Below are 21083 nucleotides of genomic sequence, written 5' to 3'. Positions count from 1 at the left end.
ACAGAAGTTCAATGTTAGCCGTCGTTGTGTCGTTGAATGGAGATAACATTTGTTTTCCTATTAGCAAAGTGATTAGTTTATATTCGCTAAATATTTTTGGTGGATAGAATTATTGTAAATTAAAAACATAGTAGTAAAATTATATATAGTGAAAATTGAATAGCATCAGAAATCATATACCCGAAAAGTTCTTTACTAAAGACTAAACGTCACCCTAGTGTTGTAAAAGGCGTAAGTTATACCATAATGCCAGAAGACATAATGGAATAACTTCTGAATCAGAGGGTGGATTGTAGTTCAACGGAGATAATCAGATGTAGGAAAACAGGCGAGGAAACTACTGTTAAAGTGTTTTTGAAAACATAAGAAATCACCATAAATTGTTTAAATATTGAATATTTACACAACAAGGTAAAATAATATAGATCTTGCCCACCTATACTTCAATGTTTTAAGTGGCAGAAGTTTGGGCACTGAATGTGTAAACCCAACCAAGTGTAAGGTGTGTTGGTAACCATGAAGTATAAGAATGTATAGAGAACAATAATAACACTAAATGTACAAATTGTAAAGAAAAACGCCATGCAAGTTTTAAGTCGTGTAAAATACACAGAAATAAAAAGCAAGAATTCTTCTATGACATTCAAGAAAACGTGGACAGCAATTATGAAAGAAAGCGTTGAATCATATGCGAGCCAAATTATGTTAAATAGGGCTATGAGTGACCTGAGAAATAAGTTGTTTATATTGTTGTATTTTAAAAAAAATTATCCCAAGGCTTAATTAACACCCGAGATCAAAAAATAAACCAAAAGTGATATTGTTAAAAAATGTTTGCGATATAGTACAGAATCATGTTGATTTAATTTCGAATCCTAAGGTTATTTGAGAAAAAGTGATTACAACTTTAAATACAAATCGTTAGGATGTTAAGTAATACACAAAATGAATATTAAATATATTCATATTGTATCGATGTACATTCAAAGTGATCTAATTAATAAAAGGGAGAAGCTGTGTTTCTTCATAGAAGAAACTAACAGTGACATCATGTGTAAATAACAGTGATATCATGTGTATTTCGGAAACAAAGTTAACAAAAGAACTTTTGAACCGACTATGTTTTAATTTATTGAAAAGATATCCGGAAACATTAAGTCTGGTAGTATTAGTCAAAAGATAAATAATAGACTAAGTTAATGAAATAAATTGATTTAGTTGAAAATGAGGTACTAATTATTGATTTATGGATTAATTACAAGAAATTAACTATTATAAATTTATATATATCGTTAAAAATGTCCAGGTAAAATTGTTTAAGAAATTACATGATAACAATGAAAAATATTATAATAATGGAGATTTAAATAGTAACCCCACATCATGGGGTTGTAAAAAAAGGTAAACAATTATTTAACCGATATAATTTATGATTTTGATTTAATTTTACTGAATAATGCATCTCATACTTACACTTGTAGTCAGACTAACGAGTCTGACATACTGGATTACGTCATAACGGCCAATAAATATTATAAGCATATTAAATCTTTTCATGTGGGTAATTATGTTAACAGTGACCATTTACCAGTTCGTGTTATATTAAAATGTATAATATAAAACAATGAAATTAAAATGGAAATATATTTTTAAGAAATCATTTTGGGATGATATTATAATAAATAATTTAAAAGACTACTATTGAATTTGCAAGCACAAATGAATAAATAGACCTGTAGGATATTCTCAAAGTACATGATAAAAAAATTAAGTGGGAAAGTAAAAAATTTGAAACAATTTTAAAAAAGCAAATTGGGATAAATTTAATGACGGTATTATTGAAAATTTAAATGATTACAATTTTTTACATTGCACATAATGAAAAATGAACCAATATGTTCATATAAGTTTAAGACATCTATTTATGTTAGTATTCTTAAATATATTCGAAAAATAAATGAACCTTTACAGAAGAAATCAGAATCGCTATTCAAATTAAAACTATATATAAAAGAAAGAGTACCTTTATCAAACGGTTATTTAATGAACAACAAAAAATAGTTAAACATTTAATTATAAAGCAAAAAACGTAGAAGTTTTGATAACTTCTATTAAGGATCTGGATAACGAAATAGATAATTTTAGAAAATTTAATTTTATAAATGAAGAAACTAACAATAACGGAAATTATCTAAATTCAAAATATGATGATAAGAGTAAAAAATGGTAACAAGCTGACATATTTTGAGAATATATGTTCAATATTACTTAAAATGACAAAAACCATATTTTTAATAAAAATGGTTTAATTGTATAAATATTATAATAATGAATGAATTAATACTAGAGGAAAATTTTCGTATTAACATAAAAAATCATCATGAAATTCATAAATGTAACAACCCTTTAAAGTTCAACTGCAGTTCTATTAGCATAGATGAGATTTTCAGTGGTTTAAAAACAATAAATAAGAACACAGTTCCTGACTTCGGTAGTATTCAATATGTTATGATAAAAAATGCAGATAAATAAACAAAATAACTAATCTGTTTAAGCCATCATTGAAATTGAAATCAGTATAACCATGGAAAAGTAATAACCATTATTCCAAAAACAAACAGGATTAAGAGTGATCCGTCTAATTATAAGCCCATAAGCTTGACAAGCTGTCTTTGTTTTTTTAAGTTCTTGAAATATTAATCAACAACAGATTCTTGGAGTTTCTGGGAAATAATAAAAAAAATTTAATATATAAAATTTGCTCCAAGGAACACTTAACATCTGAACAGCTGGTTACGGAATCTACGATAGATAGATTTGATAAGAAACAACATACTGGCGCTGAATTAAAACCATTTATAATAGATCAAAATATATTAAAGTTAAAGATATTGAATCAGAAGTATGATTACTCCAAGGCATGGTTTTTAGGTCCATTGTTTTTTGTTGTTTTTTTTTGGTTTTGTATGTATCCAAATGATGTATAACAAGTTTTAATGGAAATATTAACATTGTCCAGTATGCTCACAATATCGTATATTCAGTATCAAATCAGTAATTTCTAGTTATTAAAAACTTAAATGATCGTGGCGGCTTTAGAAGGCAGAGTTTAAAATAATCGCTATAAAAGGTGTGAATTATTCACTTCAATATGAAGGCATCGAAGAGTTAAAGAGCCAAAGAGTTGAATGTAATAAAGTTGAAAGAATTAAAAGCAAAAGAACTGTTGAAAAAAACAACATATATTACAGTTTATGACAAATGTGGAAAGTATGAACAGTTTAGTTGAAAATGAACTTAATATAAAATACTTGCATTTCAGAATAAAATATGAAACCTCCTCACTAATACTACAATGTTTCAAGTTTCCAAAATTTGGTGATGTTGCGGAAGAATGTGTAAATGCAGTTGTGTATAATACGTGCAAGAAACCATGAATTAAAAGGCTATAAAAAGGAAAGAAACATCACAAAATGTACAAGTTATGCTGAAAACCATCATGCAAGTTTTAAAATGTGTGAAGTTTAAGTAAGAAGAAAAAGTACAAAGCACTCTTAGACTAAAAAAACTTTTGCAACAGTTGCAAAAGAATGGTTTGTTTTGAATTTTCGTGCAAAGTTACATGAGAGCTATATGCACTAGACGTCCCTAGTTTAGCAGTGTAAGACTAGAGGAAAGGCAGCTAATCATTGCCACCCACCGCCACCTGTTGGACTATTCTTTTATTAACGAATAGTGGGATTGACCTCATCATTATAACGCCCCCACGGCTGAAAGTGCGAGCATGTTTTAGTGCAACGGGGATTTGAACCCGCGACCCTCGAATTACGAGTCGAACGCCTTAACCCATCTGGCCATGCCAGGCCACTAAGTAAGAGTAAGACTTAAGATAATTTGAATTAGGTTGGTTAAGAATCTTAGTGGTAGTGATACTATATTAACAATAATCTGAGTAAATGAATAACATATATTGTCTATAATATTTACAGGGCCATTTTTCTATAGTTTTATGATTTGAATTTTGTTAGTTTAGCACTAGTATTTAAACTATAAGTTATGATGTTCTTGCTTCATGCTTGAGGTCTAACAAATAGCTTAACATTTAGTATTAAATATTTATTTAATAGAATGTAAGTCAGAATTTGCTAAATATGGCTATACGTGGCCTGAAAAACAATATTTTAATTGATTTAACATAGATTTTATCTGTGTTAATTAAAATTGAAGATTCTAAAATTAGCAGAAGTGATATTGTTAAGCATATGTGTGATAAAAAAATCAAGTCAACACCGTATCCAAAATTTATTTATGAAAATTGTTACCATGTTAAATGCAAACAATCAAAATCCAACTGAACTTACCAGACGTAATGAATAACAGTAATGGATTCAATATTGTATAGATAAATATTCGAGGTGGTTTATTTCAAACTTGGGAGGAGCTGTGTTTCTATATAGAAGAAACAAATAGTAATGTAGTCTATATTTCTGAAACAAAGTTAACAGAAGTTAAACTTTTTAAATAGAATAATTTTACAATTTGAAAAAAAAATTGAGATACATAACCAAAGGTTGATAACATTAATTAATAAAAATATATAAGTAAACTAATAACAGAAATAAATTCATCCGAAAATGAAGTACTAGTAATTGATATATGGTTAAATTACATGAAAATTACTGCTGTTAATTTGTATATACCACCTTAAAATACCCTGATAAAACTTTGATTTCAAAATTATATGGATTATAATACAAAATTATTATGGGGAATGTTAACAGCAAACAGATAGTTAGAGGATGTAAAAAGATTAGTAATTATGGAATTTATTTAATTGATAACATTTGTGAATTAAATTTAATATTATTAGATGACAATAAAATATAATCATACTTGTGAACAAATTGGAATGTTCTGTAATATAGATTATGCTATTACATCCCAAACAAATTGTAAACATGTTGAATATTTTTACGTGGCAATGATGTTAACATTGAATATTTACCAGTTGGTTTTCATATTAAATTGTGTAATAAAGTAAGAGTTAAATAAAAATGATTAAAAATTGAATTAAATTTTTTTAAACCAGATTGATATAAATTTAATGACATTTATAACAGATAATACAGTACTTTTGAATTTGCAAGCACAAATGAAGAAACGGAACAATATGTTTATCATGGTTTAAAACAAAACTATAGTCAAACATTCCAAAATATATCCCCAAAAAAGTCAGTTCTTTACAGTAGAAATAAAAAATGCTGTTAAAATTAATACAAATGAGAATGATTATAAAAAACAGTTATTTTAAACAACTTTTCAACAAACAAAAAATAGTAAAGACATTTAATCGATGAACAAAAAATAAATATTTTAATTACCACTATAAAGACCGAGATAAAAAAGGACAATAAAAGGTTTTGGAAAAAAATCGAAAACTTTTACAATAGATGGTGAAAATAACAAATTTAAATATCCTGTATTTAAAACATAATAACAAAATAGTAAAAATGATAAAGCACAAGTTTGTAAAGAATATATATATAATATCACTAAAGATAATTGAGATACCAATTTCAACAATAATTGGTATACCTATGTTAATAGTCTCAAATAAATGAAGATTAGAAAAAAACGTTTCCTGCTGACATCAATAATCCATGTACAATTTCTGAATTGGATAACCCCTTAAATTTGAAATGCAATAATAACAGTAAAAATAAGATACTAGATAGCTTAAAAATATAAATAAAACAGCTTTGGGCTGCGATTATATTTAATCTAATATTATTCAAAATGTAATGAAATCATAGTTAATAAAATAGCTAACTTATCACTGAAGTCTAGGCATATTCCTGTGAATTAGATAAAAGCATTATAACTACGATTCCAAAACCCAATGAGGTAAAGAATGATCCATCTAATAATAAACCCATAAGTTTGACCAGGTTTTAAGGTTTTTTGAAAAATTAGTAAACAATAAACTGTTGAGTTTTCTAGAAAATAATGAAATGTTAACCAAAATTTCAAACATATCCAGAAAAAACAGCATTCAACAGCTGACCAATTTGTAAGGCTTACGGTGTCTGTTATGGATGGTTTCAATAAAAAATACCCCACTGAAGTTGTTTTGTTACATGTGAAAAAGACTTCAAATAAACTTTCGCTTAATGGACTAATATGTAAAAGTAAATTTTCGATTTTAAACTTCCTTTTATCTTGTAAAATGGATATATAATTTTGTTCATAAAAGATTAAACTATATGAAAATAAATAATATGAAATCAGAAGTTTTATACTCTTAAACTCAGAGTTCCTCAAAGAACAGTCTTGAGCTTTCCACTCTTTGTATACATACAAATAGCATTCCATGTCCAACAAATTGTAGTGGAATATTAATTTTGTCTCATATGCTGATGATATCACATAATGGTTAACAAGCTTTTCATTTTATTATATGAAAAAAAAATGCAATTGGCTTTGGCTTTGGAATTATGGTGTAAATAAGTGTTCTAGAGAAAAAATATGACATTTCCAAAAATAATATTTAAAATGCAACAAATGCAATCTTAAAAATACATAGGAAAGAAATTACTAAAGCTCATTAAATATTTGGATGTGATTTATAACAGAACATTAAATTGGAAAAACTTCGTTAATTGTTTAGTCAAAATGTTAGGCTAAATTTAATATGTTAAAGAAAATCCTGCGTAAACAAAATGGGCGTACAAGTAAAATGGTAATTGAAATATGTAAAACTTTTATAAGATCTTTAGTATATTATGCTGGGTCAAGTGTAAATATAAATAATGTTACAAGTTATGTAAAATCATTTGTTAAAGCTACTTACCAGGTCTATCATCTGTAAACACATTCAATTCTTGTATAAAAAAAATTCTATACCTACCATCATTAAAAGATTAAAAGATATTACTGTTAAATACTATTAAAAAAGGAAAAATGTTTTTGCAAGATACAAAAACTAATTTGAGGAGAACTAACAAGTATGATTCACCCGTTAGTTTATATTTTTGTTAAAATTTCTTTTATTTTGTATATTCTATTTCATTTTTATAATATTTTATTGTTTGATATGTTAACAAGCTTTTAAGTTTGTATGTCATGTGTAATAATTAGTTATGATACATAGAGAGTTGAGTATGCTATATTAAAACGATTTTGAATATGTAAAACATCAGGTCATGTAACAATCACAACCGAGAAAAATCGTTGTGGATAGACATGAGAAACACATTTTGAAATTGCTTAGCATTGCATATGTAGTGATCTTACTACGAAATGATCGCTTTTGGAAAGGAATATAACAACTTTTACTAACGCAAAATATTCACACCCGGTTCATAAAGATGTATTTAGATCGAGAATTTGAAAATTCCAAATCTACTAAGTTACTTGTACTTAGTTGGATTGTAAATAAAAAGAATATGAATTAACGTGGGGTACCATGTCCATCCGTACAAGAGGACTTTTACAAGTCACAGTTGTGGTAAGCAAAGTGTGGCGTCTTGTAACGGGTAAGGAAACGCAAAGGTCTGTTGTAAATACCTTCAGTATGCTCCAGGCAAAATCACGCTACGCTATCAAGAGGGATCTCCTAGGATATCAATGCCAGTCGTGTACACAAGCTGCTTCTACGACGTCTCCAACTAAGAAAGATCAACTTTAAAACACTAAGAATGGTACCTATACAGGGGAAGATGTGAGTATAATGACACTCGAGAAAGCGTATGTGTGCCTTTAACTCAAACAAGTGTTGTGCCATTTTATACCAACAAGTGGATGACGAAAACAACTTCAAGAGTGGTACAGAGATACATGATTACTGTTGGACACTGTGCCAGGAACAAGCCAAGGATCAGAAGGGTTAATGTGAACTCTCTGTATACTAACAGACGAATTTTCTAAATGCTTTATACCACGGAGAAATATCGGGCTTATTCGTGAACAGATCCAACATAATATAGATTTACTAAGAAAAAGCCTCAGTCATACTTCCATTTCAACCATCACATGCCTCAAGCAGTTGGAGAATCAAATGGATATTAATGCTATTCCATTTAAAAACATAAGTCAAATCACTTGAGTGTTTATGGACTTCTGTGTATTCAAACATTTGAAATTAGTACTACAAAATAATCATCCTCCACACTTGATGGATTATGGAAAATGGCGTGATTTGGACATGCTAGCCTTACAAGAAATTTTGTTTCAATAGAAACTATGCTGCAGGACTGTTGTCATGATTTGTGGTATCAGATAGATTATGAGCGTATATGGCAACAGAATCTATAACAACGTGACGAAGTTCCAAAACAATGTTAATATAACAGACTCAACACTATTTATATAGCAATCTTAAATAATCTTGTCTCTTTTGTCACTTTAAATTGAACCGCAGAGTTTAAGTTGTCCAGTACTGATCAGAGTACAACTAGACTTCAAAGAAAACATCTGGATGCTTTACTCATCTGTAAAGTCATATTGGAAAACAGAAGTAGAACATTCACAGCAAGGTGTGACAAAAAGGTTGTATCGTTTGCAAAACGTTGAATAACTTTTTAAACCAATTATATCGTCGCGCGAACCCCTGGGTAAAGCTTTGTATCCACCAACAATACAAGAAAGGAACTGATATGTTTTTGTTGAAGGTCCCACGATCATAGTGCCTGCTCTCTCAAACAGAATCACATATTCGTAATCGCAACTGGATGTCGTGTCACTGTATGCCAAGCTTGAAACTAATTTCATGAGGTCCGATTGCAGTCCAGACAGAACATTTCAACTGCAGTGGAAAGACTAGATAATTTAACATTACAAACAACAATTAATAAAAAAAATCCACATATGAAGCACCTAAAATAAGTGCTTCACAACTACACTTTCATAGGGCTTACAACAGACTTATGGCCATCTTGCGAAATATTATACAAATGTTTCGATTAAGCTTTCTCACGAGCATGGGCGATCTTATCTACTGGGCAAAGAGGGAAAAAAAGTTTGAAACATATTCAAAATCGCTTTCATGCTAAACCATGCTATATTGTCGAAATATTAATTGAAGAAAAGGTTGTTGGCTGATTAAAATGTTTATCAGCCTTTACTCACTTGGGGTATGTATGGAATGCTCTTGCAATATCCGCCATATTTCATCAAATTATTCAAGACATTGAAAATGTTCTGGAAGTGATCATTTTAGAGAGTGGCCTTACTAAAAACAGTGATTTTAAGGACATACCATCGGTGTCCAGCTTCCATTGTTGTTTATACAAGTCATGCTCCATACGGAAGTGAAATGTTATGACGTTGAAGTCACTTCTATCAAATGTTAATATACAAGTAGATTGAATGACCAATCATTTGCATTTCAAATCACATGACAAATCATCAGATTCAGATGTATAACTTGCATAAAAATGATCTGAGGTGAGGAATAAATGACATTATATTAAATACGTATAGAATGAGTGGGAATATTTCATTTAAATGTAAGCATACTTACAGCAAATGAAGTATACACATAGCAATATATATATAACACTTTAAAAATGAAATATGCAATGATATATAAAGATAATATAGATCTTAGACAATTGTCTTTTTGAATAAATGAAATAACTGGTGATAAAAGTATTGTAATACCGATATAGATATTTCAAGTCCATTAAATCAATTTTAATGTCATCAGCTTTAATGTTAATATTATTTATTTCAGTGTTCAGTTTATTGAAATTTTGAGTTAATTTATTTTTTCTCAGCTTTTGGAATACTGGATTTGAATCTTAACTAATTCAATGATTTTTCTCAAGCAACATTAGAAAAGCTAAGCTACTGAAATAAAACTTGGGAAAGATATGTTCCTCAATAGCTTTCTCTTATAGTCTTGCTTAGTAACAGTGTATCTGGTTTAAACTTAAGATTGTTTAGACTCTTATACCAGCCCAGTAGTTTCAAAGGAGAAAAACATTTTCTTTTTTGTGTGCCAGGCCGTGTAAAATATGTAACATATTAACAAACCTTAACTCCCATGCTGATACATTACATAAATAAGGAAGTTAAGTTAGATTGTCTCCCACGAGCTGATGTCTACTTGATTGGATATCAACCTAATAAAAAAAATAATAATGATGCGTCGATATTAATTTAAAATGATTTGTTTTTGCTCCTGGTTGCTCAGCAGTAGGTCTTAAAGGCCAATGCTGAAAATTGGGTTTTGATTCCCGTGGTGGGAACAACACAGATAGTTAAGCACTACAAACAAAAACTAATTTTCCCTCTCTTTCTTACAGGCTGTCTGTATGTTGGTAATACCTTTCATTCCAGCATCCAATTTGTTTCATCCCGTGGGGTTCGTTCTCGCAGAGAGAGTTCTGTACATACCGAGTATGGGATTCTGCATGTTAGTTGCTACCGGCTGGACTATGTTATGGAGAGGAAGGTGACCAAATGTAGTTTTAACTTATGTGACGAGTGGGAGCCTTATGATTAATGATAACATTTTCTATATTGATAACAGAGACGAAATACTATTTTAATATTATTGATTTAACAATAAGGTCCCCTACAAATAATTTCAGATATTTAAATTAAGGACTATATTATATAACTGTTAATGATTACCGTGAAGGTACCGTGATAAATGTAATTTTTGACATCAAAGACTATGTGATATATAAATTTTTAAATGTGTGTTGTGTAATATTTCTTGTACCAATAGTAATTCGTAAGATTAACTCGTAGTGTTGTAGTTGTGTAAATCTAAGTTTATCTGTTTGAGGTATTTTTTTATATAAAAGTACCTCTAATCTATATTTAACATAAACAAACTGTAATATTTCGAATGCCAGTCTCTATCAGCCTTTTATGCTTTAAATTCTGAGACTTCAGCTTATGTTCAAAGTATATAGAATATTTTTTTAAAGTTACGATAATGTTTCATTAATCAGGTATTCACTATTTTTCTTGTTTTCTTATAATAACATTTTTGATATCACTTTCCATATTGTTGTTTATACACTCGATCGTTGTGACGTATTTAAAGTTCCTATTGACTTTCAACTTAACGGCTTAATGATCCTAAAACGGTAAAAAAAACCTTCTCGAATATTAATAAACTTTTTGCGATGAATGTCAATATGGGTTGAAGTCAAGATATTTAAACTACTTTAATAAAATTGACTGCACAAAGATCACACTATAGTTGGTTCTGATATTACTTACTATCCAGGCTATAGCAGTATTCTATTTTCACTTCACTAAAACGTGTTTCTTATTTGATGAAATTTTGTATTTTAAAAACCTTTGTTGAAATACAATAGACTGAAAATATTTTATTTACACAGAGCCCGAATGCTGGCTGTGACAGCTCTACTACTATTAATTATTTCCCATGGGTTTAAGACAGCTTACCGCAATCTCGACTGGTAAGTTCTTGAGTTATTCATACCAACACACACACTGTTTTAGAACACAAGTAAGTATGAACAGACTGGAATTTGTTGAAAGAAACTTTACTAAAGTTTAACTTGTTTAATGTTATTGACAAGCTCCTATTCGTTTCAAGAAGAGGATATTTCTGTTCTACTATTAGTCCTTTCACTTTAATAGAATATATATTTAGAGCAAATTAACACTAATAGAGTTAAGTTATTCAAATATTGTAGAATTTGTAATATTTTGTCAGTAATTTTGAAATACTGACACAAAATTTAAAAGTTAATTGATTTAATAAAAAAAACGTTAAACAAAATTATTAAACCATTCTGTAACAAATATAAGCTTGTATTAAATAAATATAAAGAAACCTAACTTAGAGGCATTTTACTAAAATTTCTAATAACTATTTTTAGTTATGAATAAGGTCATTTAACAATTTGGCACTACGTTGTGCGGATGTGCACGTCACCGCATATAAAAGCTTGTTTAAAACATGATAATTACAGTAGAATTGATGGGTGGTGGTTGGGGGTTATATTAGTTAATTTAGATAACTGGATGGAACCCTTCGTAATAGTATAATTCGTTTACTGGGCTACCAATTCGTGCCTTTCTACCATAGTCCCCCCCCAGTAGAACAGCAGAATTTTGCGGACTTACACTGCTAAAAACTGGGTTTCGATACCCTTGGTGGACAGAGCATAGCTAGTCCATTGTGTGGCTTTGTGCTTCATTCTAGACCAGGGGTGTGCAACATTTTTCGTCGGTGGGCCATATAACCAACTTCATCAATCAAGCGGGGCCACTTAAAAAACAAGCTTATTCGTGTACATGCACAATAAATTAAAAAAAAATCTCAAAATGCAAGCAATAATATTTTATATTTTTGCATGAGTGATCATTTTAGTGCGACACTTGAAATTTAGAGTCCTTGCAGAGCTTGTCAATATCAGCTTTGACAGAAGTGGTTGCCACTCTTAACTGACTGGTCAAATGTTCATCAGTCAGCTGACTTCTACATTTGGTTTTGATGAGCTTCATTTTGGAGAAAAATTGCTCACAGCAGTAGGTGCTACCAAAAAGGGAGGCAATTCTTTGTGCATGACGGGACAAATTGGGAAACTTTTCACGTACACAGAGTTTGTAAAAGTCTAGCAAACTGTTTTCAGAGAATTTCCTTTTAGTGTCCATGTCAGCCTGCAGTTCAATGAGTTCCATTTGGCAATCATCAGGACTGTCTTCCACTGCCAAATCAAAGGTTGAGCGAACAATTTCAATCTAATTTCAGTTTGTCTGAAATCTGGAAATCTGTTTGCAAACTCATCACGCAGCTTTTGTACACTGGTTCCATATTTGGTGCAATCCAGATTAGGAAATTCCAGTTTCCTGGTTGCAAGACATATAAAATGGGTCAATATGGCTCTTCTCAACTGAACCTGGAAAAGTTCCAATTTCTTCTCAAAAGCACAAATATGCTCAAACAACTTATTCACAAGTTGACTTTTCCCTTGTAGTTTTAAGTTTAAATCAGACAGATGCTGTGTAATGTCTGTGAGGAATGCTAAGTCATTCAGCCAGTTCTCATTGCTCAAGAAGTCCACATTCTGACGTTTGCTCTCCATGAAGAACTTAATCTCCTCTCGCAGATTCCAGAATCTCTTCAAAGTAGCAGCTCTACTAAGCCAACGTACAGCATAGAAGTACAAAACATCTGAATACTCACTGTCCAGCTCATCTAAAAGTTTTAAATTGTCGATGATTTAATCCTCGTGTTCGAATATAATTTACGCATTGGACGACATTTTTCATGACTTCTGCAAAATCCAGAACTTTGGTGCACAAGCTCTCTTGGTGAATAATGCAATGGCTTACAACTACGTCTTGTGCTCCAATTGCAGTTAGAAATTTCTTGGTGAATCCATTTGTCCTACCTGTCATGGAAGGAGCACCATCTGTTGTAACACCACATAATTTATAAGGATTCAGTTCAAACTTTTCTACAACCTTAAGCACTTGTTCACAAATATCCTGTCCTGTGGTTGTGGAGGAAAGGCTTGCCATATCTAAAACTCTTCGAAAACATCAAAGCCTGCTGTAACAGCTCTGATGAAAATGACAAGTTGGGATGTGTCATTGATATCAGTGCTTTCATCCAAAGCCAGACTGAAAGCTTCACACGAATTCAATCTCTCTTTCAAAGTTTCTTTGATGTCCTCTGAAAGATCTTTTGTCCTGCGTGAGACAGTAAAGCGGAAAGGCTAGTTTGCTCCACCAAATATTTTTCTCTGGACATGCATATTCTGTGAATATTGTTAAACAATTTTAATAAATTCTCCATCACTGAAAGGCTTTCCCTTTTCTGCCATACATTCACAAAGCTTAAAACTCAGTTTTGTCACCAGTTCTGAATTTTTCTTGAAAGTGGTAAAAACACCTTGTTGCTTTTCAATGGATGTTTTAAATGTTCAATTTTGTCCTTTCGTGCCTGACCAACAATTTCATCAAACTGGGAGGAGTGCTTAGTTGCGTAATGTCGCTTAATATTGTACTCTTTCATGACTGCAATTGTAGTTTGACAGACGAGGCAGACAACACCTTGATTATGTGGGACAACAAGATATTTTGTGCACCATTCACTGTTGAATAACCTCCCCTCATCATCAATTTTCGTTTCTTAACTGCTGACATTTTACTAGCCCTGAAATCAAAACAAAAATTATTCTCACGAAAATAGCAAAGTAGAAAAAAACATAGAATTTATTTACACATGGAACCTCTTATGGACAGAAACACATGTTTCTAAATTGGCATCCCGATCATAGCCTTCCGGTACTTAAATTAATTGAGAATAGCAAAATACAGTGTGACCTCGCCTATTCGCGGTTCGCCATTCGCGGCCCCGCATATTCGCGGGTTATGCGCGAACTGCGTTTTGTAGGTCACAGAGACTGAAAGGGCTTTTCGAGGAGATTTCTGTTGTATTTACTCAATCAAGCCGTTTTATCAATTGTCGTCTTCACCAAACAAGATTGGACTGCTATTGGCTGACTGCCTCAGCTTCCCCAACAACGCAAACGGCAAAGCACAGCCCGGTAACGCACGGTACAATTTAGTGAAATACATAACAGTATGCAATATTGCTACATTATTACTGCATCAATGAGTATAAGTATCATTAGTGTTTGGGAAGCATTTCATATAGTATATAATCGCATACATATACGTTTTAAAACTGCATCCAATATTCGCGGTTTTTCGCTATTCGCGGGAGGGTAAAGAACGTAACCCCCGCGAATAACGAGGTCACACTGTACATAGAATCAGATGCATCTGAAAGCAAAAATTTTAATAAATTCAGTAAAGTCACAACAATATGCTAAATAATAATCAATTTACCTTCAATCTCTTGTAGTAACTGTAAAAGGTAATAAAATTTTCACCAATAATGAATGACGGACAGCAGAGGTTAGGGAAAATTGTCGCCAACCGGCGAAGGCGAGGTTCAGGACATGACGTTGAGTCGTAGACAATAGTGCTAGTGCACGTCACCTATTCATGCCCTAAGGAGGCCGACCAATCGAATTCGGCCTGCTCCTCTCTAGCAAAGATAATTTTAGAAGTTTGTCAAGTCGAAGCCTGGGAATCCCGTAGGATCGATGCTTTTAAAAATATTCCATTTGCGTTGGATTACAGATCAGGCCACATGGTTAGATTACAACAACTAGGGCCACACTAAATGGCTTGGCGGGCCGGGTTGTGGCCCGCGGGCCGCCTGTTGCACACCCCTGTTCTAGACAAACAAACCATAATGGTGGCTGGAAGGCCAACTTCAAGAGGTAAGTTTATTTAACTCACTTACTCCAAAATGGTAGTACCTTACTTTTATTTTTCAATTTTTTTTCTTCTTCCTCACTTTAGAGAGTAGTCACCTTCTCATAATTGTCTGCAGGCAGTGAAGGGTGATATAGATGTAAGTAAGGGTGATATAGATGTAAGTAAGGGTGATATAGATGTAAGTAAGGGTGATATAGATGTAAGACGTTGTGGACTTGAGCACCCGCATCTTGTTCTCCTAATTTTTATTCTATATCTATTATTTCTGTTGCTACATTTTTCCTTTTTTTTCTTTATGTGAGAGTAGCGAATGGGGACTAATTCTTATAGACGGTGTATCCTCGCCGCAATGAGAGCCCTACTTTTCAATCACCTCTGTAACCTAGGGATTTTATATCCCACATTATAGCTTGTATCCTGGGACCCTTTCAGTTATTGCAATGTTTATTTTTTATTTATATTTGTTTCGACTTGTTTTTGGTTACAATAAATTAATATAATTAGTCAGAGGCTTGGATTTGCTGTTTATAACTCAGTCCTTCCTTTTTCAATTCGTACACTTCACTCAGTTTTAGAGAAAATTAGTACTAAACAATATGTATAAGTTTGGGTGGGAATATTAGTCTTAACATCCATTCGCCAGTCTCATATAAAGGGCTCGGCATGGCCGGATGGTTAAGGTGCTCGGCTCGTAAGCTGAGGGTTGCGTATTCGTATCACCATAAAACCAAATATGCTCGCCCTTTCAGCTATGGGGGTGTTATAATGTGACGCTCAATCCTACTATTCGTTGGTAGAAGAGTAGTCCAACAGTTGGCGGTGGAAAGTGATAACTAGCTGCCTTCCCTCTAGTCTTACACTGCTAAATTAGCGACGGCTAGCGAAGATAGTCCTCGTGTAGCTTTGTGCGAAATTCAAAAACAAACAAACAAAACAAAAACTCGCATAAAGAAAAGGAATAGGAAAGAAATTAAAATTAAAAATATTGAAATAAAAATTAGGAGAGTGAGATGTGGGTGCTCAAACTCACAACGTCCCATATCTGTATCATCTTTCACTGCCTGCAGACAGTTGAAGGAAGGTTACTATTCCTTAAAGTAACGGAGAAAAATAACTGAAAAATAAAAATAAGGTACTACCATTTGGGGGTAAGTGAGTTAAATAAACTTACCTCTTGAAATTAGCATTCCAGCCCCCATTATAGTAGAAAGTCACTAACTGGTAGTCAAGTAAACGAATTATACTATTGGGTTGAGGAATAATTCGTGAGCGTTTTTTCAAGTTAAAATATATATTCATAAATGAAACGCTTTCACAAAATATTTCATGTCATTTGGTAGATACTTTTTTGCTCTAATAGATGGTGTGTTTGATTTTCATATGTCTTTAAATTTTGCTTTCATTTTCAGCTCATTAAATGGAATGTCAAGTGGACAAAATCGAGCATTTTCGACACCATCTGCTTTTCGCATTTAATTTCTTGCAATTTCGTTTAAAACAATGCATACTATATACCTAGGTATTACATGAAATAAAGTATCATAATAAATGTTTTGGGTGTAATGTGTTCATGCATTGAAGTATTGTATAGTCTTGCATGTAATGCTTGAATGAAATTATTTAAAATGCTCACGAATTATTCCTCAACCTAATAGTATGAGTAAATATATGAAGAACAGTTATAAAGACAGTATTTTGAACAATCTCTAGGGTGAATTATGTAACATGATAGAAAGTATTTTACTTGCATATATAAGGAGACGCGGGAAGTGCATTCCATTTCTGGGTTATAGTGATCTTAGCATATTGTAGCATCATCTGAGAATTAATATTAGCTGTCAGTTACGTTTGTCACTTTTTACTGATGCAGTTTTGTCTTCATTATTAATTTAGAAGTTCTATATTGTCTCTTACTTTTGTTATTCGTTACATTTAGGCTCTAGTAAGGCCACTTTAATACACTTTAAGAAATTGTTCTCGTAATGGAAATGCACATTGGTATCTTCATAACATTTTCATTAGTCCCATAAAATATTATTTGATGTCCTTAGAGCATTTATATGCACTGAAACTTCACAAATATGTCTTACAACCATAACACAGCCAATAGGATAACCACCAGATACTTGAAGCTATCCAACACAGAGATAGACAAATTGATCATCTGACTGACTGCCTGATGACAAATGTTCCACTGTCTCCTAGAAAAATACAATGACTTTATTCACTTCACAGAAAACGTGCGGAGCGATCAAAATATTGGCTCTGATGATATTTATACCAATCATAATGTTGCGGAACATTATTTATTTATATCTGTTTGCATATCTTAGCCCACTACTAGGTGTACTTCCACAGGGTTCCAGAAATTGTGTTCTGTTTCAAAATAAAACCAAAATTAAGAGCAACAAATATTTTTATTCCTTGCTTTCGAAGTTTATACATAATACTGTGTCGTAGCCTCCTCGTGATTCGTGACATGTACACGTTTTACTATTGTCGTGGTAATACAAATGGAAACATCAAGCACCCTTATGTGACGTCACTTTAGTGTTTGCTGATTAAATGACAAACAACAGACTACTGTATAGTGATCTGAATGGTTAAAACACATGATCCCTTCAGGTGGCCTTCAGGAAAAATATCTATATTTGTGCAGATTATGTTGTACAGACTTCAGAGATGGTGACTATTCACAAATAAGTATTTTATGAAAAGTAGTTCTGAAAGTTGTTCACATACGTCAACATTACATAAAATATATGTTAGCATGTAATTCAACATTTTAATAGATAAATCTACCTATCTGACAGACATCGATATTGATATCTATTGAATTTCTTGTGTAGCAGAACAGAGTTTATGGATTTTTTATTTTTATATGCACAAAGTTGTTAAAACTTATTTCTAACACATTTTTGTGGAATATTCAATAACAAATTACGTTAATAGATGCAGTTTGTTCATATAAAGGATGAACTTCCGATGTTTATCAGTGGTAATTCTAAATAATTCAGTGATTGGTATTGAGAACCGGCAGGGTGACCAGATGTCCCTGTTTTGCCGGGACAGTCCCATTTTTTGGTATTTTATCGCAGTGTTTTAAGAAAAGTTCTTGGTACGCACAGAACGTCTCGGTTTTGTGATAAATGCATTAAACGGTCGGTCCATCTAATCACGAATATAATAGGCCTGCTTAACTTGCTTGTTGTCGTAAAACGTACACTGCTGCCGCCAAACTCTCACTATCGGGAGAAAGTTCTATCCCTGCTACATGAGCAACCCAGAGCTAAATGAAATAGGTGGCGCTAGTCGTCAAAATGGCCGTATACTGAATTTTGTGACTTTTTATTAAAGCACAAACAATCAAACTATTTCATTCATTCTTTAGAAATATGTCTGAAAAGTTTCAAAATAACGCTAAAGTTTGAAAGTAGTTTGTTTGAAAATGTTATGGATTCTCAAAAAATCCGGTATGCGTATCCCAAACTTTCTCGGTTCATTGCGCGCTTAATGTCTCAGCAATTTTTTCACAGTGCTCCTAGGCAAAACCAAAAACCTAACAGTTCCGTTTATTAAGTGGTTAGGTCCAAACAGCTTAATACTTAAGTATTTGTCCTAACAACTTAGTAGCTGTTTGAAAGAATAATACACTTAAATTGAGAGTAAAAATATTTTTATTTCATTTTTAAATAACCGTAATTACTAATGGGATTTGTGCACCTTTTGGGCATTGCACAGCTTCTCAAACCTTGGAATCAGACTGGACACCCACCCTCTTTTCCTGTTCCACATTTATTTTTACGCGGTACTTGCTTGTCATCACAGCAACCGCTGAAAACCCAGCTTCGCTGAAATGTGACGTCGCAAATGGAATTAGGTTTCGCTGAGCTTTAGCGCTTAGCAGCGGATATTCATCTTTTACTGATATCCAAAACTCAGTTCCATGCTGCCCGATTCTGTTTTTAAAGTATTGTTATAAGACAGCTCAATAAGATTTTCTTCTGCAGAGATAAATTCAGATGGAGCCTTAGCCTTGAATAGGTCTTGGATCCATGCAAACTTCTCCATATCTTCCGGAAAGTAATTCTCAAACCAGTCACTGAGCTGTTAGGTGCTCCTCAAAAACAGATTTTAGTTCATGGGTCAAATCAACTTCATTGGATATAACAAACTGCTGCAACAGGGAAAAACAGTCTTTGTCACCATCTTCATTTATTTTTTCTTCTCCATAGTAGTAACTTTTTTTCTGAAGGTTGAAACCTTCTCTGCGAGTTTCAGAACTTACATGTTGCTTCCCCACAGAGAGATGAAACGCATTCAGTTGCTTTTGACAAAAATTCAGTATCCAAGAAGTTTTTAGCACATTTGTGTTCTTCTTTGAGATAAGAGTAGAGTTCCTGTCGTAATTCGAACACACGGAACAGTACATTTCTACGAGAGAACCATCTCTAGCTATAGTAATACAACAAAGATGTGTGCTCAGATCCCATATCCTCACACAATTTGTTTTTAAAAACCTCGCCTTCTGTAGCCGATTTCACCACTTTCAACATACTTTCCAGGACTAGGTTCAGTGGATGACTCATTGCTTTGGCAGGCTTCCCTGTGGATTATGCAGTGGGTCCACAGTGCATCAAGAGCTTTGCTTCGTATGAGTGCCTGCAATCCTCCATAACAGCGGGACATAGATCGACCACCATTGGAATAGATGCCAATGCACTTAGTCAAATCTAAGTTGTTTTCACACATAAAAGTGTCAAGGATCCCAAACACGTCTTGAACCTTTGTACCTGCAGTGAAACTTTTACAAAAGAGAAGGTATTCCACAATTTTGTCATCATCCACGAACCATGTGTGGCAAATCAAATGAACATCCTTGTTACTATCCGTCGCTTCATCTAGCTGTAATCCGACTTCTTTCCCTTTCATTTTTCAATTAGCTGATCGTTGAGGTCTTCGGCCATGTGTTAGATTCTACGACTAACAGTATTGTTGGATAATGGCACCTTTGAAAGCAGTCTTCCCGCAGGTTCACCAACCATAATTTTCACCATACACACTGCAACCGGTAAAATCAGTTCTTCTGCGAGGCTTTTTACATTTTGCGACTCTACATGCCATCTTGTAGGGTGCTAGTAAAGCATTGTTTGATGTTAATGCTTCTTTCAAAAATGTGCCTTTATGTTATTTTAAATCTTTTAACTTCTTGGTAAAATAATCACAAAATTCACTAGCCATGTTAAGATGATTGGTCTCTAAGTGGCATTTTAATTTACTTGGAAATATGCACGCTGGAGCCAAAACTTTTAGACATAATACGCACTGCAGACACTCTTCATGTTTGACATCTACCAAAGTAAAACCAAAATCTAGATAACTATCGTCGTATTTCCGTTTCTTTACAACTTTGCCACTGGTTTGTGGTTCGCCATCCTTTTCTTCACTCCCACATTTCTTATTAATGTTCAAAAATCTTTCCATTTTCATGCACAAGGACTAAAAATCAACAAAACTTCTAGACCACGCAGACATTTGATCACAACACCCTTTAATTATTTCGAGTACTGACAGACCCGGAGAGTCGACAGGTATTTATGTATACAAACTCTAAGAAACGTGAAAGTTCGAGAAGTTACTGGCGTCGCCGAAAGTACAAGTAAACATAAACGTATCTCATACATTCGAGACGTCATCGAAAGGAATGTGGCACGATTTAATGTTAAAACTGTGAACTAAGTCGAGTTAGTAGTTCGCGTGATGTCCAACAGATGTCGATATCACTGTGTTTACCT

At 32.6% G+C, this 21083-nt stretch overlaps 1 protein-coding gene across 1 annotated transcript in view; it reads left to right on the top strand.

Moving 5' to 3' along the window:
* Nucleotides 1-21083, top strand: part of LOC143230949 (protein O-mannosyl-transferase Tmtc3-like) — a 62151-nt gene that overhangs the window by 18590 nt on the left and 22478 nt on the right. The window contains exons 9-10 of the mRNA XM_076465302.1: nt 10308-10456; nt 11361-11441. Coding sequence (XP_076321417.1) covers nt 10308-10456; nt 11361-11441 — 230 coding nt within the window. The remainder of the gene's footprint in view (nt 1-10307; nt 10457-11360; nt 11442-21083) is intronic.

Source organism: Tachypleus tridentatus, chromosome 10 (genome assembly GCF_004210375.1).
Source record: "Tachypleus tridentatus isolate NWPU-2018 chromosome 10, ASM421037v1, whole genome shotgun sequence".
In the NCBI taxonomy this organism is placed as follows: Eukaryota; Metazoa; Arthropoda; class Merostomata; order Xiphosura; family Limulidae; genus Tachypleus; species Tachypleus tridentatus.
This window is presented reverse-complemented; position numbering and strand designations above follow the sequence as displayed.